Source organism: Pogona vitticeps, chromosome 3 (assembly GCF_051106095.1).
Source record: "Pogona vitticeps strain Pit_001003342236 chromosome 3, PviZW2.1, whole genome shotgun sequence".
Lineage (NCBI taxonomy): Eukaryota > Metazoa > Chordata > Lepidosauria > Squamata > Agamidae > Pogona > Pogona vitticeps.
In genome coordinates this window covers 48,584,230-48,611,073 of record NC_135785.1, presented here as the reverse complement: position 1 = coordinate 48,611,073, position 26,844 = coordinate 48,584,230, and the positions used below count along the sequence as shown (strand labels likewise).

Here is a 26,844-nt window from a genome sequence, read left to right as displayed (position 1 = left end):
TCCCACTGTTTTGCCATCCCTACATCTTCTTATGGCTTCCTCTAGTTTTGCCAGTATGAAGGGCGCTTTGCTAAGGCCTGCCCTTTAAACTTCTTGTAGCCTTGCACAATTAATTCCTCTGTGTCAGTGTAGAAGTTAAATACTGCAGTTCCTTGAGAAGGAGATTGCTGCTACAGTTTCAAAGCTGGATGAGCAAGCTACTACTGTACTTATATGGTTCAATGCCTGACTCAATGTTGAATTCTTGTACTTTTTAATTGTTTTATTATATAAACTCATCTGGATTCTCTTCCTTATTTGATATGCTTAGTATGTTCCTTGGGAACTAGGTTATCTGACACCACTGCAAGAAGAAAGGGACACCAGGAACACACACACACACATTGCCAGGATAAAATTTATTTGTGTAAAATTAGCAGCATCAAACTGAGTGACAGTTACACCTGTCACTGTCCATCTGTGCATCTTGGGGAAAGTGGGCGGGCTTTTGTACACCATACTTGTAAGAGAGTTTCATTTAGTAGCAACCAAGTAGATATTTTGGGCTTTTGGTATCAGAAATACGTAGTTCATAAAACGGTTTGTAACTGATTGGGGGAGGGGAGTTTACAAAAGAGGGGTAACTTTCTTTTTTTGCAGAAGGTCAAGCAATTAATAATTAACGCCATCAGTACATTCACTAGCCTACAAAGTCTCAGTGTTGGATGTGGGGATTTTACTTGTTTGTTTTATTCACACAGTTTGTACTAGCGTTCTGGACAAGACCAGACCTATAGAAAGCCACTGTGCAGTTCAGTTTTTTTGTTCCTTAACACTTCATATGAAGGTGAACCAGAAGGCAAGACAGAGTTGAATTAGCACTCCAAGGAAGCAGTGTTAGCCTAGTGTTTTCATCCTTGCCCCCCGGGTCTAACATGTCTAGGAAAAGTAGTGCCACTCAGGCAGGTGAGTAAAGGGCCACCGGACACAAAGAATTTAGCATAATCTGGTGAAGAGGTTCTGGATGGAAGCCTTCATTTGAATAGTGAAGTGATATCAGAACTTGAATCCTGGGATAATATTTGCTATATTATTGGCACAGCACCTTCACATTCAACAGCACGGCTTTGAAAGATCCTTTTAAATATAAGAGGCTGTGTAGCTCATTAGAAAATGGGGAGAGCTTGTTATGGGTGCCTTTACCAAAAAGGAATATTGTTAAATTGTGGGGGTGGGGGTTTGCATTTGTCGCTGCTTTTTTGTTTGCATGCTTGTTCCTTTATTTAAAATACTGTACATCTAAAACAGTGAGAAAACGGCATAGAATATGGGGGGCTCGGGGTACAGATCTACAAAATGACCTAAAAAAATAATACGGGAAATGTAATAAGTACACATTACTTGCTACATTGAGTAAGGGTGAAGAGGGGAATAATGCCACTAACAGTCATAATCTTTTGCAAAAGGGGTGTTGGTATTCCTGTCATTAACCACCAAAGTAACATGTTACATGTAACAACATCACTACTTGTAGTGTGTAGTTTTCAAGTTCTAGCTAGTGGGAACTCCTTTTCTCTGTGGTGTTTAAAGTCTTATTACTTTAGCAACATCACTGTATGTAAAGCACACAAATACATTCAGACAGTCTGAAAGCAGATTAACAAGAAGGGAAGAGATGAGGAGAGAAGATTTAAGGGACTGAAAACCAAGTCCTGTGAGGAAAGACTGAAAGAACTAGGTGTGTTTAGCCTTGAGAAAAGAAGACTGAGGGGTGATATGATAGCACTTTTCAAATATTTGAAAGGTAGTCATTAGAGATGGGATATTCATATTTGTCTCCCGGGGAGATAAATTTGAATATTTGTGTCCCGGGGAGACAAATTTGAATATTTGTGTCCCGGGGAGACAAATTCAAATATTGCCACCACAGCTGGCCAAGGCCTTTGGACCCTCCTCCCAGAACCAGCCAGGTTTACTTTGCTTCTCCATCTCCTTGTGGAGCTGACCACTCAGCAGCTGAGCAAGGAAACTCATCATCCTTGCCAGAGTGGTCTGCAGCGCATTAAGGTGGGGAAGCTCTGGCAGGGCTACTTCCATGATTGGTACAATGTAATTTATAATGGATACGTGCACCACACAAAGCCCAGTGAGTGGACCTCTGGTGCCATGTTTTGTATTCATATCCCATGTCTAGTAATCATACAGAGGAGGGTCAGGGGCTGTTCTCAATCGTCCCAGTGTGCAGGACACACAACCATGTTCTCAAGTTATAGGAAGCCAGATTTTGGTTGAATATCAGGAACAACCTCCTAACTGTTAGAGCAGAACAGCAGTGGAACCAATTACCTCGATAGGTGGTGAGTGTCCAACAGTGGAAGCATTCGAGAGAAATTTAGACAACCACCTGGCAGACATCCTTTGATTTGTATTCCTGCATTGAGCAGGGAGTTGGACTTGATGGCCTTATAGGCCCCTTCTTTCATTATGATTCTATGGGGTTTGGTTCATCAGAGATAATTAGACATGTGCCCTGTTTTGCATAAAGCCAAAACAGCTTTGATTAACAGATACACACAAGCAGCAACTAGAGAAGACTGTCTTAATGCCAGACTCCTGAACATGCAGAAGTACCTGATTGGCTTCAGTTGGAAACAGAACACTATTTAAGTGGACTTTCTATCATCCTCTGAAGGAATTCTTACATTATTATATAGTAATACAGAAGAGGGGCAGGAACTCTTCTTGATCATCCCAGAGTGCAGGAGGCACAACAATGAGCTCAAGCTACAGAAAGCTAGATTTAGGCTGAATATCAGGAAAATTGTTTAGGCTGAATATCAGAAAAACTTTTCCCACTATTTTACTGCCACATTACTGGGTATACTTTCTTGCAATAGTATCAGTTTTAATTTATTCCTCTGTATATTTCCACTTCATTTTGATGTATCTTCCCATTTTGGTTCATTATTTGCTGCATCCTTTCTGGTTACATCTCAGTCTTGTAATAGGCTCAGTTGCAATTAATATCTCAGTCTTTGGCCATATTCAGCTTTCTTGTATATCACACTTAAATGATCTTGGTTCTATTGTACAGAATCCTGGGGTTTATAATTTAGAGAGGTACTTAGAATTCTTTATTAGAGAAGCCTACAGCTGATAATTCCAAGTACCTCACCAAACTGTGTGTTCCTTGGATAATATATGATGGATCCATGAAAGTGGTATCAAGCTGATATAACTATATTTTACATACGGTATATTAACAACTACATGCGGTCAAGTAAATTCCAGCCTACAGTGGCCCTTTCCAGGATTTAATGAGTATAGAATACTCAAAAGTAGTTTATCATTTCTTCTTCTAGATATACTCTGGAACTGGGCCAAGGCTACGCAGATTGGCTCTTTTCCTGGAAAGCACAGAGGGAATCAAACTCTTGAGTCCTGCCAGGTGCTCCAACATACTGAGCTATCCAGTCAGCTATGTTCTATAGCTACAGCCCTAAATTCTAAAACTTGTATTCTGTTGCACATTTAGCTATTAGTTGTCTGTAAGCGCTGCAATCCAGCCATGGAGAATGGGGAAGAGACGTGGTGGCGCTATGGATTAAACCGCAGAAGCCTCTGTGCTGCAAGGTCAGAAGACCTGCAGTCATAACATCGAATCCACACGACAGAGCGAGCCCCCATCGTTGTCCCAGCTCCTGTCAACCTAATGGTTCAAAAGCATGCAAAATGCGAGTAGATAAATAGGTACCACCACGGTGGGAAGGTAACGGTGTTTTGTGTCTAGTCACACTGCCCACGTGACCGCGGAGGATTGTCTTCGGACAAATGCTAGCTCAATGGGTTGGAAACGGAGGTTAGCACCGCCCCCTGGAGTCGGACATGACTGGACAGATTGTCAAGGGGAACCTTTATCTTTACCTAAGGGCTTCAATTTAGTCATGGAGAATGGGGAAGAGGGTTATATTAAGTCTGATTTGTGATTAGCAAGCACTGTAAAGTTTTTGTTTGGCATATCATCAAAGCACAATATGGAGAAACTGCAAATACAACTTTGGATGCAAGGGCCCAGTCATGAGAAGAGCACCTGGCAGGGTTCTCTTTCTTTTTGAGAAGAGACTCCATATCTGGTTGTCTGTGTGCATGCATTCATTGCCTTTACTAGATCAAGGCAAGGAACTATTCTTATGTAAAGTGTGTTGTAATATTTCTTCAGTTATTCAGTATTTTTATTCTGTTACCTCAGTAAAATATTTTGAAACTCTACGTTATAGTGCAATAACTCCTTGTGCTTAAAGAGAAGAATGATAACTAAGTTGAAGTTGTTCCATAAGCATTGGATGATTATGTCTTTCTCTTTGTTTGCAGTTTTTTGGCATACGAATGTAATAGTAATTCGCTCAGAGCCCAGAACATTATTTTTAAAAGGAACTTTTGGTTTTACTTCTTATTATTAACATTTCTTGCTACCCCAAATGTAACTAATTAGAGCTTATTGTGTTACTTTTAACTAGTTATTTCCAAGCTCTGAATTGTTACTTTTAACTAGTTATTTCCAAGCTCTGAATTCACCTCAAGTTATGAGAAGGAAAGCCCTTTGAAGAATTAGTTGAAGCTGATTATAGATTAAAATTATCACTGATGAAATATATATATAAAGGCAGAATGCACCCTTACTGTGTTGGGTCCCTGTTTTCAAAATGCCCTTTGCATAGAGCTTGCCTGATGCTTACCCATGTGTTTTCAGCAATGGGTAAATAACTTTTTATTTTCTAGGGCATTCAAGAACTTTTTTATTGCTTTTATATATCTTAGCACTCTTCTCTTTTGCTGGTGGCTTTACAAGTATTATTTCAATTTTTTAATCATTCTTGGTATTGTTACCTTGGTTTCAATATACTCTGTGTCTCTGGGTTTTTTTTAGTTATTTGCGTTTTGTATTTCTGGAAGTATGGTACCTTCACAAATAATTCTGGTTATTAGCCTAACAAATTTTGGCATAATATTAAGACAACTCTTACAAAGAAAGAAGACAAAGCTATCTGTTTCTTTGGTTGCTATGTGTATAGATCAACCCACTGTTTTCTTTAGAGGGAGAGAGAAAAGAGAGTATAATATTTTTAAATGAAAAATAACAGAAAATATGATAAATCTTTGAGAATTATATAAGGAGCCAAATAAATCATTCAAATTAAATTAATTAAAAACTGATTATATAACATTATAAGACAGGTATGACATACATTCATATTTTGTTAAATATATGTTTGTTGAATATAATAACTACCTTTGGAACCTTTCTTGTTTTTCACTTTGATTAGAATTGAATGTTTAGGTATTTTCCTTCCTCTCTGTAAGTTCCTTTAACCATATTTTAGCTGAACTAATCCACACATAGCAATGAATTCCAAACAAGTTCAGCCAAAAAACCATAAGATGGTGGGAAATTTCAGTAATACTGAACAAACAAACAAAAAACAGCTGACAGACTTATATACTATATCATTGCATGTGAACTAAACCAACATTAGAATCTTTGAAATCTTACAACATTTCCAACATTTTATATCTTTACCTTTTCAATCACATTTAATGATTCTTGGGAATCCAACACCATTTTACTATTTTAATCTTTCTCAGACAGATATCTCATTTCATTTTCTCAGTCTTTTTTAACATTGGTGGTTGCTAATCACTTTGGCAGTCATAGTTACATTTCTTTTAATTCCTGACAAACAGAGACCTAAGTAATCCCAAATCTTTTGATCAAGAGAAACAGTCAATACATTAGCCTTCCCCATAAACAATTTAAGACCAAGGGGAGAGGCCTCCACTCCAAATTTTGGAGTGAGCCTGCTGTCTAGTTCATGAGCTGTCCATAGTCTTCCAAGATTCTGTTTTATTTTAGGAACTGAAGGAACAATAAACATATATTTCAAACTTCTTTCATGTGCCTCATTGATGCTTCAGTCTCAGAGCAAATAAATAAAGTGTGTTGCATAGACGTTGTGCTCCAGGCATGTAATAGTGAAATCAGAAGTCATGCAGAGATTTTTAACTGAATTCTCCCTCTCTACTAATTTTAATTAAGAGCCAAGCAAGTTGGAAGTGGGTTCAGAGGTTATGTATCTAAGAAGCAACAGGGTGGTACTGGATCATACTGTGGGCCCAGCAGAGATTGTCATCTCCGGTGGCAAGATAGTTGATGTTCTTCCGAAGAAAAAGAGGGACAGACTGAGTGGAGAGAAGGTATGAACTAATATTGTTTTTTGTTTGATAATTTAAAAAGAGGTTTTGTATTGTTCAATGGATTACTTTCCAGGATGATTTACAAATAAAAGAGCATACCAGTCTAAAACCCAAAACAACTGTCAGAATCCTAGTGGGTTTTTAACAGGGCTATGACACAATTGACATAAATCTCAACATCAAATTGCTACAAATTAAGAAGTCAGCATAAACATTTGCTCTTGTGCACCAAGTCTCATGACTTGCCCTTCAAAAACAAATGCTTATGCAAAACTGATTCATGGACTAAAAATTAAAACATTACAACAAAGGTTCTTACAATTTTATTGTAAAATTTTAAACTTGTACAATTGTAAATTGTACCATTTTATTGTAAAATTGTTTACTGTTTATTGTCATACAGTACACAATATGTTGACCACTGGATGTGGAAATAATAAGGTGAAACTATTATTTATTTGTTTATTAATTTGATTTATACCCTCTCTTTCTCCAAGAAGGTGGGATGCAAGGATGTTAACAATAAAATGATGTTTAAATGTACTAGGTAACTTGTTAAAGAATATCAATTGTAGTAAGATTGATAGAAATTTTAAACAATCTTTCTTAAGCTTTAAAAAAAGAAGCAGTATCGACCTAGATTAAAAGGCCCTTTACACCAAAGTTGTTTAACTCCCAAATGCTTTCTTACCTGTTTGTTTGTTTGTTTGTTTGTTTGTTTGTTTGTTTGTTTGTTTGTTTGTTTGTTTGTTTGTTTGTTTGTTTGTTTGCCAGGGCAAATAAGTCTCCAGAAAGCACTAAAATGGTTTCAAACTTGGCATTAAGCAAGTCCATTTTGGGTGAGGGCATTTTAATGCGTGTTTCCACTGTCATCACGCACCAGAGTTTATGATGACAAATTAACAATCTGTGATGTGGTATAGTGCATTCCTTTACATAGTTAAATCCAATGCGTCTCGTGAAAAAGCAGAAGAAAAAGATCTACTGGAGCGCTGTATAGCATATACAAGGCAGCTTGTGGAAGGGAGCTCTCCCAGTTCCAAACATTACATTCCTGGGGGCTAATTCTCTACATGATTGCACAGGTTTTCTGCTGCTGTGATTCTATTGACTTCATTGTAACTGAGTGGAGAATAAGACCCTATGGACATCATGTGAGTGAGGAACAGTGAATCAAACTCGTAGCTAGTGTCTTGGAGACTACCTTTCGGCAGCCGTTGCTGTGGTTGCAGCAAGGCAGCCTCTTTTTAAAACCCCTTTCTCTCTCCAGGTTGAACTTTTAGTTGTGTGACCACTGAACTGCTGCAAGAAATGTCTCAACCCCATTTCTTGGCTAATAATTGACACACTTTTTTTCTGTTTGCACAATGCTCATGTGAAAGGCACAAGTTTCCCTGTGTACTAACCAGTTCCAAAGACAGATTTTGGTAGAACAGCTACCTGCAATTCTGTGCATTTGTTGATATTAAACATGAGAATACAGCTGTGAAGTGTCACTGTGTATCTATCTGACAGCTTGTATAAATGAGGCAAAAGATCCAACCCCTCCTTTTCCTCTTTGGCTCCTGATGATTTTTTTAAAAAAGGAGCATAGGGTTTACTGGGATCCACATTCAAACTATAAAAAGTCACTTCTCTGAAAACCAGGTCTACCCTAAGAAAATCAAAAATCTTTTAAATATCTTTTAAAAAATAGTTCATTTTAAAATCCCTATTGAGGCTTCTCTTCTTGAGCTTAAAACAAATTAATTGAAGACCTCTGATCATAATTTCTACCCAGTTCTCTGAAAATTTCTTCTACCTCTGTTTTCATCTGTTAGGCCACAAAAATCTTGAAAAGGTGACTGGAGCCAATATTGAGAAGAATGAGGGCAAGCAGGCTGAAACATGGTTCAGATAAGGCAGAGATGCTGTGGGTTAGGAAACCTGAATATCTGCACGGAGGTTGGCAGCTGGTTCTGGCACCTGAGAGACATATTTCACAGCTTGGGGAACAGTTATTCTGAACTCAGTACAATCTGAGCTGTTCTCACTTAATCTTACTCTTACTAGCTTTAAATACTGTATTTTAATGATGTAAATCACTGGTTTTCAGCTTTAAAATGTTTTCTTTCAAGAATGTAAGCCACCTTGGGTCCTTTTTAAGGACAAAGACAGGGTAAAAATGTAATCAACCAATCAACCAACCAACCAACCAACCAACCAACCAACCAACCAATCCATCAATCCATCAATCAATCTGTGGAGGCACAGGAGGGACTAGGAGTACCTTTTACCAGCAAACCTTTCTACAACAAGCAAGCTTTATCTTGGGCACACAAGGTATGGTTATGTCCAGACCAGATGTCTGTAACGGAGCTGACTTTAAAGCTGCCCAAATAAACTGGTGCTGATTTTAGCATTCTAATTGCTTTCTAATTGAATTAGGGCATCATATATATTATTCCAGTCATCTGTGTAAAGTGCTTTGGAAAGGCTTTACACCGAAAGGCAGTCTAGAAATACAAAATAAGCAAACAAATAAATAATGCAGGAGTCATTCCCTCAAAATTTTTACAGTTCTCGGAGCAAAATGGGATAGGGAATCTCATAGGTTCTCACCCAACTCCAATTCCAAAGATTCTTTGAGATAATCCACAACAGTTAACACAGTAAACGTAACATAAATTTGTACTGTTAATACAGTACAATACTGTAGCATTTCACTTTCCTCCCTTTTGTTTAAGATGTATACACATGAAATTGCCTGTGAGGTCTGTAGTGCACATCAGTAAAATGTAGACAATGAGAAAGTCCCAAGGGAAGGCATGGTGACTGGCAATTAAAGGAGAGATGCATGAATTAATCAGGAATGACATATGCAGCTGAGCTTCTGAAACTCAATCATTTCCAGGAAGTACAGAGAATACAGTTGCCATGTTTGAATTCATCTACTCATACAAAAGACTAATTCATTGTAAACATTAGGAATCTGTTATTCCCCATCTTTTGATATTCCCAGTTTGCAACAGCAAGTTGGAAAAATGAAAGAATTTTTTTTTTTATCATTTTAAAACAGTTTCATTCAATGTGAGCTTTCATGAATCAAAATCACCTCCTCAGATGCAAAGACCAAGTCTGAGGAAGTGAATTTTGATCCATAAATATTCACATTGAACTAAAACTGTTAGTTTTTAAAGTGCTGCAATATTTTGTTCCCTCACCTTCTGCTGACATACTGAGACAAACTAATGCAGCTAATATTTGGAATTTGCAGCAGCAAGCTGCACACCGGAAGCTGAATATTTGTAAAAATATTGCATATGTAAAACTGACATACATCGATACATGGTTTCTCGTTGAAAAGTCAAGCCTGGGAGCCAGGCTGGTGGCTGAGGAATAATGTAGCATTATACTCTGCAATGAGGGGAAATTCAGTAAGGTAAAGGAAAAGGTTCCCCTTGACAAATTTTTGTCCAGTCGTGTTCGACTCTAGGGGGTGGTGCTCATCCCCGTTTCCAAGCCATAGAGCCAGCGTTTTTGTCCGAAGACAATCTTCCGTGGTCACATGGCCAGTGCGACTTAGACACGGAACGCTGTTACCTTCCCACCGAGGTGGTCCCTATTTATCTACTTGCATTTGCATGCTTTCGAACCGCTAGGTTGGCGGGAGCTGGGACAAGCGACGGGCACTCACTCCGTCACATGGATTCGATCTTATGACTGCTTGGTCTTCTGACCCTGCAGCACAGGCTTCTGCGGTTTAGCCCGCAGTGCCACCACGTTCCCCAATGAGGAGAAATTCAGTAGAATAGGGTGAAGGTTGCATTGTAAATTTGCATGTTATTATTCTATGCGCTCTTGGAGTAACTGTGATGGCTGCCATATAGTAAAATAAAAAGCCAAAAGCAAAGTGTGCTGCTCATATACCACTCCATAGCACTTAAAGCACTGTCTGGGTGGTTTACAATTTAATTATGCAGGCTACACATTGCCCACTCTGTCAGCCACGTGGGTGTTCAGTTTACTGAGTTTGGAAGGGTGGAAGGCTGAGTGAACTTTGAGCTGGCTACCTGGAATTAAACCTGAGTCGTAAATAGAATTTTGTCTGCAGAACTGCAGTTTAACCTCTGTGCCATGAGACTCCTCCTATCTAACATTGCTAGATATATCACATCATTATAGTGATGTCATTTTTTGTAGAAGCAAAAACCTGTTAAGATGTCTAGTAGAACTTTCCTATCATACGCAGGCTGATTACAGGCAGAAAAATTTTATTCTGCTTCAGAATGGTAAATTTTGGAAAAGAAATCCTGGCAATTAGAAGTACCGTAAATCTCTTGCTTATGTTAGCTGAATGGGGCCAGAAGTCTGACAGAACTAACTCCAAATTATAGTGCTAATGGGTAATTTCAGACTGTAGAATTAATGGTCTTATGCAATGAGGTAGAGCTCTTTAGAAGGTAATATTACTGCATTTATTTCAAATAACCTTATAAGGTCACAAGAATGATTTTACATATTTTGGTTGTACAATATTCACATTTTTTCAACATGACCTCATTTAGCCCTAATTCTACACCAGTCTCAATTTAAAAAACAACGCTAAATTAAGATTTGTATCAATTTTCATACAAGTTTCCCTTAAAATCCCATTTTTGCACACACCTTTGCCTAAGAGATGCCTTTATATGCTGTTTTCTCTAATGTATACATTTTTGTTTGCTGTTTTGATTGATCTTGAAATTTGGAGATATGTGGGAACAGACAGATAATTCCATTGACATTAATGCATTAGTTTGGGAAATAGGAATTGGGTTAGTTTGTATTGCTGTGCAAATAAAATCCATTTTTTCCATCCCTACTTTATGTGGAAGGCCTTCTTATATGGCCATGTACTGTATATTATGTTAATTATTTCCATTTCAAATGTGGAGAGGATTTCCTACTTTAAGAAAATGTTCTGGGCATTTTCATGAATAGGTTTCTGGACTTTGATCCAAAGTTTTTGCCTCTGCTCTCCTCTTGTTAAATGATTAAATAGAATTTGAAATATTCTTAGAAATCCAAACCACTGTGGGCCACAATCCAACCCAGAATTAATTAGCTTAAGAGCGCTTTTATTTTTGACACATTTTGGCTTCAAGGATTTGAAGCAGACTTTGGCAACTGCCACTCCTGACATTCCTAACCATCATGAGAAATGGTTAGGGATTATGGGAGTTGTAGTCCAAAAACATTTGGAAGGCTATCATTGTTCAACCCTGTTTTGAAGTAGGCTGCTAGTTCTGGAATCTTTTGGTGGCATAATTCTTCCATTATTGGATTCTATTTTTATTATTTATTTATTTAAAATATTTTCATCCCACTTTTCTCCTATAAAGGATACAAGGTGGCTTACATAATTAAAATCTAAAAGCAGTACATTATTCAAATATTTTAAAATTATTAATAACATTATATTTAAAATGTTAGACAAAAGCATTACTAAAAACAGATCTAGAAGCAACAAAATATAAGCCATCCCGTTTATGGCCTCCTATACAGTCAGTCACTAAGAAAAACCTGCCCAAAGAGAAAGGTCTTGCTTGTGGAAAGACAGGAAAGATGGGGCCAGCCTTACCTCCTGTCAAAGGGATTTCCAGAGTCTGGAAGAAATAATAGAGAAGGCCCTCTCCCATGTCCCCATCAAAACATCCCTGTGGGATCAAAAGAAAGGTTTCCCTTGATGATCTTAACACATGGGCAGGTTCATGAAGGGAGTTAGGGCTTTTAGCACTCAAAAAATTTAATTAATTAAAATTAAACTGTGTTTTTAATTTTGAACAAGAACCTGCTTAAGACACAAAGCTAACCATGTAGCCAACCTTCTGCAATGACTTATAAACTCATTACCTCTTCTGTCTACAGATGCTTGATGTGGGAGACCTTGTAGTTATGCCTGGGATAATAGACCCTCATGTGCATATCTGTGAGCCTGGACATCCGTCATGTGAGGGATTTACAGATGTGACTAAGGCTGCTGCTGCTGGAGGCGTCACCACTGTTGTTGACATGCCATTGTATGGTACCAGAGGATTGGGAGGGAGGCAAAACAGATTTTCTTGCTTTGATTCCAGATGCACAAGGAGATTCCCAAGATCAGTTTACTTACATTGGTTGTGGGGTGGAGGGGGAGGAGGAACTAAGTGTAACCAAGTATATATAGCTATGCTAACTGTGCCTCTGCCTGCTTTCTGTCAAGCCCCCTGCCCTGCTGCAGCACTCTGCCCACACCCCAAGTTTTTCCTGAGGATTCTCAGATCTACAGGATAAGGCTTCCAAGGAAGAGTTTAGGAGGGGGAAAAGGAGAGGGAATTCCCCTTGATGAACATCCTTGTCATTGTGCTGGATTATTTATTAATTCAATAATTATTGTACTAGATAAAAACTACTGTTGCTTTCTTTATTGTACCCTGCTGTTACATTTTTCTGGCATCTGTAGCTTGTGAACACTCTGGGCAGAAGGCCTTCTCTTCTGGCAGTATAAACAGTTTTGTTGTGCAAAATTCTTAAATATGAGACACGTTCCTGCAGTGCCAGCTACTGGTCACATTCAAGTGGTGTAGAACAAGCGACTACTAGCAACCAAAGGCATATTTGCAGAAAGACTTGAATTTAGACTATTTCTGTCACTATGGCTAAACCATATGGTTGCTGGAGTCACTGAGTAGGTAGTTAAGATCACACTTTGACAAGCCTTTTATTGCAAAACAGATGAGAAAATCTTGTTATAAAGTCCTTCGAAACAGAACAGGAACAGCACTTTGAATTTTGCCCTAGTAGTAGGGAGGAAAGGCCATGCAGAGTTCAGCTGGTTCTTGTGGAAACTGGGAAGATTTGCCTTTTATTATACTTCATAATTTGTCCAAGATAAACTACATAATCTACAGTTTGCATAGTTTCTACGCTTCTCCTCAACAATGGCTCAGCAATGAATTCCACTGAGATTCCTGAGAATTCCTGAGAAAATCATGACAGTTTATTTACCTGTTTTTGTTGTGTTTTTCTCCCGTCAGATTTTTCCTTCTGACATATCTTTATAGTCACACTGGATTTCCTCTCTAAGCTTTCTGAAACCCTCTGCACCTGTATGGATAGTGCCATTTTGATTGCAAATGGATACTCATTCAGAATGAATTTGCTGTTCCTTTTAACAATTGAGTCTTTTTGAAGCACGGTCTATAATGTACATTAACACATTGTGACATGTTAATGTACATTATAGACTCTGCTTTAAAAAGACTGGCAGCCAGAATAAATAGGAAGGGAGCCTCATTTGCCTTCTAAGTAACATCATCCTCATCTGCATTCTCATCATTCAGGGATTGTTGTCCTCCAACCACAAGTTTGTCTGCTCTTCACTCCAAACTTCAGTCTGCCAAGGGACAGTGTCATATTGATGTTGCCTTTTGGGGTGGCATAGCTCCTGGAAATCAGGTTTGTATCCAGTAGTGCCCAGGAGCACTACTGGGTTATGTCTGTGTTTCTTTCCGTTTTCAGGCCAGTCCCTGCTTGTTGTTCCAAAGGTGCTGTTTGGTGGGCTTAAAAGATATTTGCCATTAATATGTACAAAATAAGAAGTGGCTCTTAACTCCTTAAACATTCCTGTTAAAATGGAAGCTGACATTCTGCCTTCTGAAATAACCTTCACCTCCTTTCAATTCCTGAGATGGGTACTAAATGCTTTGTAGAGTGTGGCTGTCAGATCAATGAAGTCTTCTTAATCCATTTGCAATTAAAACTTCTATTGTTAAAAGGTTGCTTTGGGAGGCCACGATGGTGAGACCTTTGCATTCAGAAAGGAGATAAGGACTACAGCCAAGCAAGCTACTGATTTGTGGGTGTGCTCATGGCCACCGCGCATGTTCAAAACCACAATTTTGAAACGTTGGATTTTGCCCCACTACACTGGGGCAAAATCCCCACTACACTGGGGCAATCCTTCATGGATTGCTGCCTTGTCGTGGCGAAGGGGCTTGAGTAACTCAGAGAAACTATGGGCTATGCCGTGCAGGGACACCCAAGACGGACAGGACATAGTGGAGAGTTCCGACTAAACGCAATCCACCTGGAGTAGGAAATGGCAAGCCACTCCAGTATCTTTGCCAAGAACGCCCCATGATCAGAAACAAAAGGCTAAAAGATATGACGCTGGAAGATGGGCCCCTCAGGTCGGAAGGCGTCCAACATGCTACTGAGGAAGAGTGGAGGACAAGTACAAGTAGCTCCAGAGCTAATGAAGTGGTTGGGCCAAAGCCGAAAGGACGCTCAGCTGTGGACGTGCCTGGAAGTGAAAGGAAAATCCAATGCTGCAAAGAAGAATACTGCATAGGAACCTGGAATGTAAGATCTATGAACGTTGGGAAGCTGGAGGTGGTCAAACAGGAGATGGCAAGAATAAACATCGACATCCTGGGCATCAGTGAACTAAAATGGACAGGAATGGGCGAATTCAGCTCAGATGATTATCATATCTACTATTGTGGGCAAGAATCCCGTAGAAGGAATGGAGTAGCCCTCATAGTCAACAAAAGAGTGGGAAAAGCTGTAATGGGATACAATCTCAAAAATGATAGAATGATGTCAATACGAATCCAAGGCAGACCATTCAACATCACAATAATCCAAGTTTATGCACCAACCAGCATTGCTGAGGAGACTGAAATTGAACAATTCTATGAAGATTTACAACACCTTCTAGAACTGACACCAAAGAAAGATGTTCTTCTCATTCTAGGGGACTGGAATGCTAAAGTAGGGAGCCAAGAGATAAAAGGAACAACAGGGAAGTTTGGCCTTGGAGTTCAGAATGAAGCAGGACAAAGGCTAATAGAGTTTTGTCAAGAGAATAAGCTGGTCATCACAAACACTCTTTTCCAACAACACAAGAGGCGACTCTATACATGGAAATCACCAGATGGGCAATATCGAAATCAGATTGATTATATTCTCTGCAGCCAAAGATGGAGAAGCTCTATACAGTCAGCAAAAACAAGACCTGGAGCTGACTGCGGTTCTGATCATCAGCTTCTCATAGCAAAATTCAAGCTTAGACTGAAGAGATTAGGAAAAACCACTGGGCCACTCAGGTATAATCTAAACCAAATCCCTTATGAATACACAGTGGAAGTAAAGAACAGATTTAAGGAACTAGATTTGGTGGACAGAGTGCCTGAAGAACTTTGGATAGAGGCTCGTAACATTGTCCAGGAGGCAGCAACGAAAACCATCCCAAAGAAAAGGAAATGCAAGAAAGCAAAGTGGCTGTCCAACGAGGCCTTAGAAATAGCAGAGAGGAGAAGGGAAGCAAAATGCAAGGGAGATAGGGAAAGTTACAGAAACTTGAATGCAGACTTCCAAAGAATAGCAAGGAGAGACAAGAGGGCCTTCTTAAATGAACAATGCAAAGAAATAGAGGAAGATAACAGAAAAGGAAAGACCAGAGATCTGTTCAGGAAAATTGGAGATATTAGAGGAACATTTTGCGCAAAGATGAACATGATAAAAGACAAAAATGGGAAGGACCTAACAGAAGCAGAAGACGTCAAGACGAGGTGGCAAGAATACACAGAGGAATTATATCAGAAAGATTTGGATATCCCGGACAACCCAGACAATGTAGTTGCTGACCTTGAGCCAGACATCCTGGAGAGCGAAGTCAAGTGGGCCTTAGAAAGCCTGGCTAACAACAAGGCCAGTGGAGGTGATGGCATTCCAGTTGAACTATTTAAAATCTTGAAAGATGATGCTGTTAAGGTGCTACATTCAATATGCCAGAAAGTTTGGAAAACTCAACAGTGGCCAGAGGATTGGAAAAGATCAGTCTACATCCCAATCCCAAAGAAAGGCAGTGCCAAAGAATGCTCCAACTACCGTACAATTGCACTCATTTCGCACGCTAGCAAGGTTATGCTCAAAATCCTACAAGGTAGGCTTCAGCAGTATGTGGACCGAGAACTCCCAGAGGTACAAGCTGGATTCCGAAGAGGCAGAGGAACTCGAGACCAAATTGCTAACTTGCGCTGGATTATGGAGAAAGCCAGAGAGTTCCAGAAAAATATCTACTTCTGCTTCATTGACTATGCGAAAGCCTTTGACTGTGTGGACCACAGCAAACTATGGCAAGTTCTTAAAGAAATGGGAGTGCCTGACCACTTTATCTGTCTCCTGAGAAACCTATATGTGGGACAGGAAGCAACAGTTAGAACTGGTCATGGAACAACTGAGTGGTTCAAAATTGGGAAAGGAGTACGGCAAGGCTGTATATTGTCCCCCAGCTTATTTAACTTATATGCAGAATACATCATGCGGAAGGCTGGACTGGAAGAAACCGAAGCCGGAATTAAGATTGCCGGAAGAAATATCAACAACCTCCGATATGCAGATGATACCACTCTGATGGCAGAAAGTGAGGAGGAATTAAAGAACCTTGTAATGAGAGTGAAAGAGGAGAGTGCAAAAAACGGTCTGAAACTCAACATCAAAAAAACTAAGATCATGGCCACTGGTCCCATCACCTCCTGGGAAATAGAAGGGGAAGATATGGAGGCAGTGTCAAATTTTATCTTCCTGGGCTCCATGATCACTGCAGATGGAGACAGCAGCCCTGAAATTAAAAGGCGCCTTCTTCTTGGGAGGAAAGCGATGACAAATCTTGACAGCATCTTGAAAAGCAGAGACATCACCTTGCCAACAAAAGTCCGAATAGTCAAAGCTATGGTTTTTCCTGTCGTGATGTATGGAAGTGAGAGCTGGACCATAAAGAAAGCAGACCGCCGAAGAATTGATGCCTTTGAATTGTGGTGCTGGAGGAGGCTCTTGAGAATCCCCTGGACTGCAAGGAGAACAAACCTATCAGTTCTAAAGGAAATCAACCCTGAGTGCTCACTGGAAGGACAGATCCTGAAGCTGAGGCTCCAGTACTTTGGCCATCTCATGAGAAGAAAAGAGTCCTTGGAAAAAACCTTGATGTTAGGAAGGTGTGATGGCAAGAGGAGAAGGGGACGACCGAGGATGAGATGGCTGGACAGTGTCTGCGAAGCAACCAACATGAACCTGACACAACTCCGGGAGGCAGTAGAAGACAGGAGGGCCTGGCGTGCTCTGGTCCATGGGGTCACGAAGAGTCGGACACGACTAAACGACTAAACACACACACACACACACACTGGGGTGGTTCCAGTTCATTCTGACAAAATATTGGATTTATGTTACCCAAGGGGCCCCTTTCATTCCAACATAGCTTAGAGTGGATTGGTATTTAGGAATATCAGGTAGCCATATTTCCGAACCCACACTTGGTTTTCTTCTTCATGTAGCTGGATAAAGGTCAGAAACTGCAAGGAAACAGGAAGTAGCATATATACCTTGGCCATTCTTCTTCTTCCCCCATCTCTTCAGTATGCTTTCTGTTTTGCTATCCACACTTCATAGTTCTGGTATTCTACAAGTGTGTCCTTGTGCTGCCCATTAGGCTGAGCTGCTGCCAATGCTGAAGGCTGGTGTTCCTGGATTTCAGTGCTTCCTGATGGCTACTGGAGTTGATGGTTTTCCCCATGTAGGCCTGCATGATTTACATATGGCAATGAATGAACTACAGGACACAAATTGTGTGCTTCTGGTAAGGAGCTAGGCAGTGACTCAAAGAAGAGTTTAGCTTTAGTATCTGCATTTGCTGTCCCTTCTGAAATTCTTCATTCTAGTATATTACTAACATGCTCATACAGAAGGTTTTTATTGTGGAATGGCCCTTCCTCATTTATGGAATTTTGTGAGGGCAGGCCAGATATTGTCTTCTTCCATTTGCTGGTGCTGCCTTTCTTTACCACTGAAATTTCATTGTGGGAGGGGAGCAGAATAACAAGGCCTAGAAGTAATTCACCTGAACAATTCACTAACCTGGATAGCAACATGATAATACAGATAGCAGATCTTTAGGACTAGAAATCTTTTAAGTTCTGAAAGATACTTATCCACACGAGCTTTTCTCACCTCTTGTACTTTTCAGATTAATTTGCTTTTTTGTGACTGATCATTTTAGATGAAACATGAGTTTCATCTACAAGTCAGGCATGAAACCCCAGAAATTGTATCTTTGGAGTGCTAACATGTTTTGTCTTGTAATAACATGCTGCTTCAGTCATCTAGTTGCCACTTACCCTTGGCATTACAGTTCGCACTAAATGCTAGAGAGAAAAGATGAAAGACTAACATTTAACTAAGTCTTACAAAGTTACTGTAGACACTATTATTCTGGAGTACCTGGATGCAAAGGCAATAGGCCATTTTTAGTCACACTGGAGCAAATGCTTTTGCAAATTCTAGCGTGCTGCCAAACGGATGACTCTCAGTGCTACCTAGTGTCAGTCAAAGACACTGCGCAGCTACTCAATCTTTCCTTGGATTTTTATGAAAAGGAAAAACTTGGAATAAGCCATAGGAGGGTTACCAAACAACAGATAGATGACTTATAAAGAAATGTGAATAAAGCAGAGGAATTGCTTCATCAAGAGCAACATTGTGCCCCAAAACAGAGATGTTATGGTTAATATCTCACAATCACAAGACTATTTTGATCTTTTTTTTCTTTTAGTATAAGAAAATACTTGCCTTCTTGAAATTAAACACATGAAGTGACAATTTGAGCCTTGTTTCAAATTAACCATTATATTTTAAAAGAGGGAATGGAAAAACAACACAAAAGAAAAAGTGTTATGTTTTTATCTTCATGAAGCAGCTTTTTTAAAAATGTGTTGTTAAACATGCTTTTTATTTGGGATTTTCCATTCAGTTCCATGCAGAACAGGAGCCAAGTCAGTCAATGCATATCCCAAAAGGTACGTAATGTCTGTTGCGAACTCTCTTCCCTTTAATCTTTTGAGATGTGTCAACTGGGAGACAGGGGTGCATTCCCCTTCTTTCATCACATGTTCTTGGGCATTCCATTGTCATCCAGTGTTCTTCCAAACTGAATTGTTTGCTCAGCTTAAAGCATATTTTGCAGAGACAAAGAAATGGATAATGGAGGAGACGCCACAGAGAGACAGCAAGGAGTAGATGACAAGGAGGCAGCCATCCTAGATAAGGAAAGAAAAGAGTGGATATTGTTAGCTGCCTTCCCCCATGGTCTTCTAGTTTGCTGACTGAGTTTTTTGGGGGTGGGTGGGTTTTGTATTATCATTTGCTTAAAGGGAAGACCAGTGTCAGACTCAATGAGTCTTGCAGGATGTGTGTGTCTTGACACTTGCCCAGGCATGCTGGATGTTTTTACCAGGCCCAGGAAACCCAGTGGTCCTACAGCAATGATTTGTGTCAGAAAATGACAGAACTCTCCCTGTGACAGAAGCAAGGAATCTTTCTAAAGGGGGGACTGTTTCTCACATGGCTAACCTTCTAGGGGTTGCATGGGAATGGTCAATGGTACCAAAGCCAAATATTGGAGGGAACAAAGTATATATAGGTATGCCTTGAATATATGCATTGAGAAGAACCATACGCATTTGCACGTGCAAGTACCTTACACACGCAGATCTATCTAAACATGCACACCTGAGCCAAACATTTCAATCCTCTTTTCCAAGCTTGCTGCAGCCCACGTCCCCTCTACAAAACAGTCCCATTCCCCAGTTTCAATTTCCCTGACCTCCCACTGAGACTTGCTCAATCTAGCATTGTTACTAAGCCCCCAGATAGCTTCTGATTTTTCAACACTGGTTTCATTTTTGAGTAAAAAAAGGGCTGAAGTAGGCTAGTATTTTCCCTTCTGCCCTGCTTGATCTTTTCTGCTCCCCTGCCCTTAGCATGTGGCATTGGGGAAGAGGAGGCCTTTTTCATTGGTGAGACACAAAAAAATAATGCTTAAGCCAGCTGTAGCTGCCAAGGAAAGTCAAGGCAGCTGAAATGATTTCGCTAAACAGCGATTTCAGTGGAATGGATTACCATCGTCTAGCGAGGCACCACTGTACTCTGCATCACTTACATGACTGCAGGACACTCATGGAAAGGCTGGAGAAGGGCAGTGTGGAATGTAGCCAGAGGAAAGGGTGACAGGGCTGGGGTGAGTCTAGCAGACCAGACTATATTGGATGAAAATGTGTTCTTTTTCTTCTCTGCTCACCATAGACACCACAGAATATAGCACTTTCTTGAGCTCTCGCCCTGATACCATGGAAGTGGAGGCCATCCTCACCATTGCTGAGCTTTGCCTACAGTACATGTGAGATAATTAACTTATTATCAGGTTTCAATTTTAATTTTTGTTTGAGCAGCATTTAGGCTGGGACTGGGGATGAACTAGATAAAGCTTTTACAGTTGCTTTTGAAAAGTAAGCTGCAGATGTGGGAGAGCCAGATTGTATTGGGATGTGCATGCGAAGGCTGAGACTAAATTTTCAAACACTTTCTTCCCCCGCTTTGTTTCAGGTCTAGCTCATTGTCTGTGCATGGGTAAGGCAAATTGGCAGGAAAATGTCCAGCCGGAGTGATGGGGAGGTGTTCTTCAATGCAAATTGCAGGATGGCCAAGTTTAAAGGGTAGTCCCCCAAGCCTAATGGGTTAGAGCCACCATGCTAGATTGAAGAGTATGGGAGCTGTAGTCTAAAATATGTAACTTTCCAGGCTATACTTTGAAACGCTGGTGATAGAAACCCAAGCAGATGTATGGATGAGGTCACTAGGCCTGCCTTTTTTCAAGTTGAAGAAGGGTAAAAGAAAACACATGGTCATTTTTGGGATTGATAGTTTCATTCAAAAAGCAATGCTTGCATCATGATGAATCTAGAAGCTCTTGACCACACAATCAGAGTTTCGGCAGTAGGCAGAATAAAATAAGGACTACACCCCAGTCTGCTGTTGAAGTGTGTCTAAATGTCTACAGGAAGGACTCCTGATTGTGCCTCTTAGATTAGATGGACTTAGAGTCTTGAAAATACTGCCAAGTATTAGAAGATATAAAATTAACACATTTGTGGGGATAATTCTTGCAAGAAATTAAAGAACAGCTGTTTCATATGTAGAATATCCGGTTTGGATATATGGCCTGTGATAATTTGTGCTTCTGCTTCCTGAGCATTCTTGGCCAGATCCAGTTACTCCTAAACCACATTCATCATACAACGACTTTCCTTCCACCTCTGAAAACATGGAGTGAAGCAGTCAGCTGATCTGAGAGTACAGTTAATTATCTCATGATTTGAATCTTACAGGGTACCATGCCACATCATGAATCTCTCTTCTGCTGAAGCCCTGCCCATCATCAAGGATGCTCATCAGAAAGGAGCACCCATCACTGTAGAAACTACCCATCACTACCTCAGTTTGACAGCTGAATGCATTCCCCCAGGAGGCACATACTACAAGTGTTGCCCTCCAATCAGAGAGAAAAGGAACCAGGTAACTGAGCATGGTGTACAGGTATATGGGGAATATATGAAATGCAAATATATGAAAAAAGAGATGGCACATGTAGACACAAACAGGTGGACAAAAAACCAAACTAAAACCCCCCACAAAAAACCCTTCACAAGTCCATGTGCTAAAACATACAACTGATGAACTGAGAGAGGACACATGCAGTTTATAACATCTGCAAAAATGTAAAAAGAACAGTGAAAACAGAAGTAAAAAAGAAGGGGTGAGGAAAGAACTGGGGACATAATTACCAGACTTTGATCACATACTGCAGTTACAGGTTCTTCTGGGTGCATTTGGCCAGACAACTTATGTGTTCAAGATTGGATTAGACTGTAGAATTGTCTCAACAAACAAAACAGAGAAACCTTTTTAATAGGAATTGTCACAGCCTTTGACTATTTTAATGCATTACACCAGATCATCTCTTTCACTTCAATTTCTCGTGTTTGAACATGGTCAAAATATGAAGCAACCCTTTCTAAGGAGACAATGGCATACACATCTCTACAACCTATAACACAAGTGGATCTGTTCTTTGTGCAATCCCTGGGCAGGCCAAGTAGCAGAAGGCAGGCCTGTCTTCATGTTCTATCCCCCTTATACCTTTCTCCCAGAGCTGCAAATAGCTATATTTATACTTCTTTCTTTGGATTTTATGTTTGTTTGTTTTTTGTTTCGCCTTTCAGATGTACCTCGTTTGGTATTTTCAAAGCTTGATCAAATTTATTACAGTGGTGCCTTGCAAGACGATTTTAATTCATTCCGCAAAAATCATCGTCTTGTGAAAAAATAGTCTTGTGAGGTTCCCTATGCATCGGTCTCAAAAAAAAAGTATTGCGAAGCATCGGTCTCAAAAAAAAAGTCTTGTGAAGCACGGTCATAGAAAAAAAAAAATCTTGCGAGGCACCATAGTGATCGCAAAAAACAATCGTCTTGCGGGTTTTTTGTCCCACGAGGCAATCATCTAGCGAGGCACCACTGTATTTTGAACCATAGCCCTGAATACCCTGTGGCCATACTAGATGGGAGATTTTGGGAGCTGTACTCACTCCTCTCTAAACAAAGCAAAAAAACAAAACAAAACACCTAAGCTTACACATAGCTCTAGGCTTCCGTAAACCTTGCTCCAAATAATTCTCTTTTCTCCTTTCTATTTTGATCTATCTGCTAAGTGCTTCTCAAACAAATGTGGGTGAATGTTTAATTCCTTGTTCTTTCCTTCTTTTCTATACTGACATATGGTGGCTGAAATCCTGCATCATAGTTCACACCTACTGAATCAGTGAAGATATGGAGAGTCAGCTCCTCTGGAAGTTCAGTTGATTCAAGTAGGATTACTCTAGTTGTGACTTACTTTAGCCCCTTTTGAATCAATGGAATTTACAAAGAAGTTGACTCACCAAATCCCCATGAATTCAGTGGGCCTACTCCAGTGTGAATTACTGTCCTAAGCAACAAGATTTCAACCATTAATAGAAGCTTTCTCAGAATGGGCAACATACTTCTCCACTGTTCTATCAAAGCTACAAAACTTTTTGAGCTGGTTTATGGTTTGCCTTTTTTGTTTGTTTGTTTCTTTAAAAATATAAACTACTCTTAGAACAACAGGCTTGTAATTTCAAGAGCCTACATGGTTTATTCCTATCCTACCATTAATATGACATAAAATTCATGAAGTAGCATATAAATATGTTTTCACAGCAAATTTCCTTTCCAAAACATACCACCAATTACAGAATTTGGACCACAGCTCTCAGAATGTTTAGCTAGAGCGGCCACTGCCTGTGTTGGTTAGGAAATTCAGAGAACTGTTGCCCAATAAAGTAAATTTCCCATGTTCTGACCCATATCTAGCTGAGTTATTAGTTATTGTCAGGTGATAGGTTTACTACTGTGGTTTGAGGATTTATCTTGGAGTTAGAGATTTAGGCTGGAATTTTTGTATGCTAGAGGTAAACCTAACAAATTACTTCTGCTTGCAGGAATATAAGTGGCTTAGATAACCATGGGTTTTCTGACACTTTAGTAGTTTAATTATTTCATCTTACTCAAGGACTCCTTGACATGATCTCTTCCTCTTTTCTTCTCATGTCTCCAGGAAATGCTGTGGGCAGCCTTGCGTGAAACAGAGATAGACATGGTAGTCTCAGCCCATACACCTTGTCCCCGAGACTTAAGAGATTTGACCAGTGAAGATTTCCTCAAGGCTAAGGCAGGAATTGCCTCACTACAATTTGGTAAAAAATTATAATGTATTAATTCTTAGCCAATATGTGTTATTTCTTATTTTCCTCCCATGAGCAAACCTTGTTCAAAGGAGAAACAATTATTTTTATAATCTAAGAATACTCGATACTGTTCTAGAATAGATCAAACTGTTCATCTCCATGCCCAGGTTTTTAGAATGAGTATATCTGTAAATATCTATATCCATAAACACCCAACCTTTGTCATCTCCATGCATTGTTCCATTTTTTTCTCTAAGGGACAGCATTTTTTAAAAAAAATACTTTTTCAAATTTGACAGGTTAGTGCACATTTTAAATTGTGCATACTGCTTTAATTCATCTGACTAAATCAGGTTTAAATAGTTTTTTGTGCATAACTGAAATATGTATAATTTTATACAAATTTTTTAGCTGTGCTCATATTGTTCAAATGTAGCACTGGAGTTGGTGGAAATTGCTGCGCCACTCACGTTATCCAGAGAAGCTTTACAGGGTTAGCATTCTAATCACCAAGAGGAGAATCAATGTTGGATCCAACCCACTGTTATTTGAACTCATTGTATTTGAGTGCTCAGCAAAGCCAAGGTTGGAGTACTTAGCACAATTATTGTATAAGTTCCACTGAATGCTTTAAGATTATGTATTAGTAAATCATGATCTTCAACCAATTAAAAGAAATTTTAATTAAATAATCATAACAGTTTTCATGAAATGACTGATTAAATCTAAAGCACTTGCAATGAATGAGTAATTGTTGTGGAGAAAATTTGCTTTCTTTATAGCTGATTCATGCAATAAGTGTAGTATCAGAAGATGGATTCCCTCCTGCATAAGGGAATATGGAGAATGCTCCTAAGATGGTACCTGCTACTACAGTTTTATGAATTCCTTGCTTAAAAACAATATTTTCTTAGAGCAAAGCACATCTCTGTGGTTCTTAAGGAGCTTTCTTGAAAATAGGGTAATAGTGCTCTGCAAAGTATGAAAAATGGAGGAAGAGCTTTTTCATTGCCACCACATGCAACATATAGGCTCTCTTTTAGACATTTACTAAATCTCTGAGACCTAGGTATTTTGCAGCATCAAATGATTTTCTGTTAAAATGTACCAGGCAAGAACAGGCTTCTTAACAATATATTCATCTTCTGATTGTGACTGGAAACCACACAGGTCTTCCTCTCTTCTGGACTTCTGCAAAATCCAGGGGGTTCTCTTTCCATGACCTGGTGCAACTGATGTGCAAAAATCCTGCCATTCTGAGCAGACTGGAAGACCGTAAAGGGTCACTTAGTCCAGGGATGGATGCAGACTTGGTGGTCTGGAATCCAGAAGCAGAGTTTCAGGTAATGATGAAACCAAACATTTCTACATTTTATGTATGCTTTTTAGCAAGTGTGTAGCCCTGACAAATGTAATTTTCAGCCTGTGCAATCCACTGTCAGACATGTAGTAGTCTAGACATTATATATTTTTGAGTTTTTCCTATCTGTGGGAGCATATATGGCAACCTACTATAAGAGATCAATAAAAACACTACTTTATAAATTCTTGTTCTCTTTGATACAGGGCTAGAACAAGAATATCAGGTTTGGAAGTATACTCCTAGGACAGCAGCATTCACAAAACTAGTCTATGTATTTATTTATTTATTTATTTATTTTATATCCCGCCTATCTGGTCGGATCAGGACCACTCTAGGTGGCTATGTAACAGTTCTTCTCTCTCTCTCTCTCTCTCTCTCTCTCTCTCTCTCTCTCTCTCTCTCTCTCTCTCTCTCCCCCAGGTGAATGGAGATGTAATTCTTCATAAGAATAAGGTATGAAGGTGGTTTGTAATTACTATATTATCCCTATGTTATTAGTGCCCCACCATCCCATCTCCAGGCTGTTGCTGACGTTTACTGTACATTTCACTAAATTCTTTGGCCTCTGCCTAAGACCAGTTTAACACAAATGAGACATCCCAGGCAACAGTTATTCTAGTGATACATAGCATTGTGAATTGGCTGTTTACTCTTCTCATCTCCACCTGTTACTCTGCTTAGCAATCAAAACTGAACAAACAAAAAACTGAAGGTGATGTTGTTGGATGGACTTGGAACTTGGTTATTCCCCTTTCAGTGCAGAGAAAAACATGGAGAGCTCTGCCAGTCTTAACCCTTCCCTTGGAAAAGATCATTAATCTGGATGATTCAGAGCCAGTACATGGTTTTGTTATACAGTATATGTAATATGTATATAATGTGGAGCTACATCTCCTCATGTCTGTTTTCAGACAGCAGAACACGGAGGAGAGAGGAAAGGCAGCTAACAAAGGAAACATCAGGAAGGAAGTGTCAGTTTCAAACGCTCTGAGGTGTGTGTGGAAAACACTATAAGTTTAGTGGAGAGAATGCAGGATGGTATCTTTCCAGCATATGCAACCACGACAGCCTGCTTTCAACCTTCCTTCCCTGCTGCAATCTCTGGCCTGCCTTCCTCTCTTGAAAGCTTCTTGTTGTGGATGAATCACAACAATCTCATGTGTGGCACAAGACTCTGGATTTTGCATTCTTGTTATTTATTTTTACACTCTATCACTCACTCTGTTATTTATTTATTTCTCTCCCCTCCCACCCCCCGGCCTCTCTATCCCACCTCAGCTCACTCCATACTTGGGCTTTCAGCTTTGTGGCACAGTCTTTGCCACTCTTGTACGTGGCAGGCTTGTTTACCTGAATGGAAAAATTGCACCTAAGGCACAAGGAGATCTGCTTATAACTGAGAGAAAGATGTCAACAAAAGTCTCCACACCATACTATTAGTGGGAGGAACTTACTGGTGAAATCAAAGGTCCATGGAAGATCTAGATGGAAGATTATACATTTCTAGAAAGTGGCTGGGGAGAAAAAGAAGAATGAGTAACATAAAGAAACAGCAACTGCCACGATGCAATGAAACCAATCATGGCTTCT

The 26,844-nt window shown here is 39.7% G+C and overlaps 1 protein-coding gene and 1 long non-coding RNA gene across 4 annotated transcripts; one reads left to right on the top strand and one right to left on the bottom strand.

The window, feature by feature from the left end:
• Positions 1-769: 769 nt before the first annotated feature.
• Positions 770-26,844, top strand: LOC110075858 (allantoinase, mitochondrial). 3 transcript variants are annotated; one of them, XM_020787479.3, is made up of 13 exons: positions 770-945; positions 6,074-6,231; positions 12,121-12,272; positions 13,575-13,689; positions 17,726-17,872; positions 19,043-19,088; positions 20,374-20,467; positions 21,456-21,642; positions 23,762-23,900; positions 25,062-25,234; positions 25,675-25,707; positions 26,166-26,246; positions 26,533-26,656. In XM_020787479.3, exons 1-12 carry the CDS (start codon positions 915-917, stop codon positions 26,199-26,201), a joined length of 1,311 nt encoding a protein of 436 aa, XP_020643138.3. In that variant the 5' UTR covers positions 770-914; the 3' UTR covers positions 26,202-26,246; positions 26,533-26,656. The 3 variants fall into 3 exon arrangements, with proteins under 3 accessions (XP_020643138.3, XP_020643137.3, XP_072851921.2); XM_020787478.3 differs by lacking the exon at positions 26,166-26,246 and having other exon boundaries at positions 26,533-26,844; XM_072995820.2 differs by lacking the exons at positions 6,074-6,231; positions 26,166-26,246 and having other exon boundaries at positions 807-945; positions 26,533-26,844.
• LOC144587871 (uncharacterized) lies at positions 14,091-17,949 on the bottom strand. The gene is made up of 2 exons (XR_013543060.1): positions 17,415-17,949; positions 14,091-14,155 (listed from the first exon to the last, which is right to left on the bottom strand). It is a non-coding gene; the product is annotated as an uncharacterized LOC144587871 (long non-coding RNA).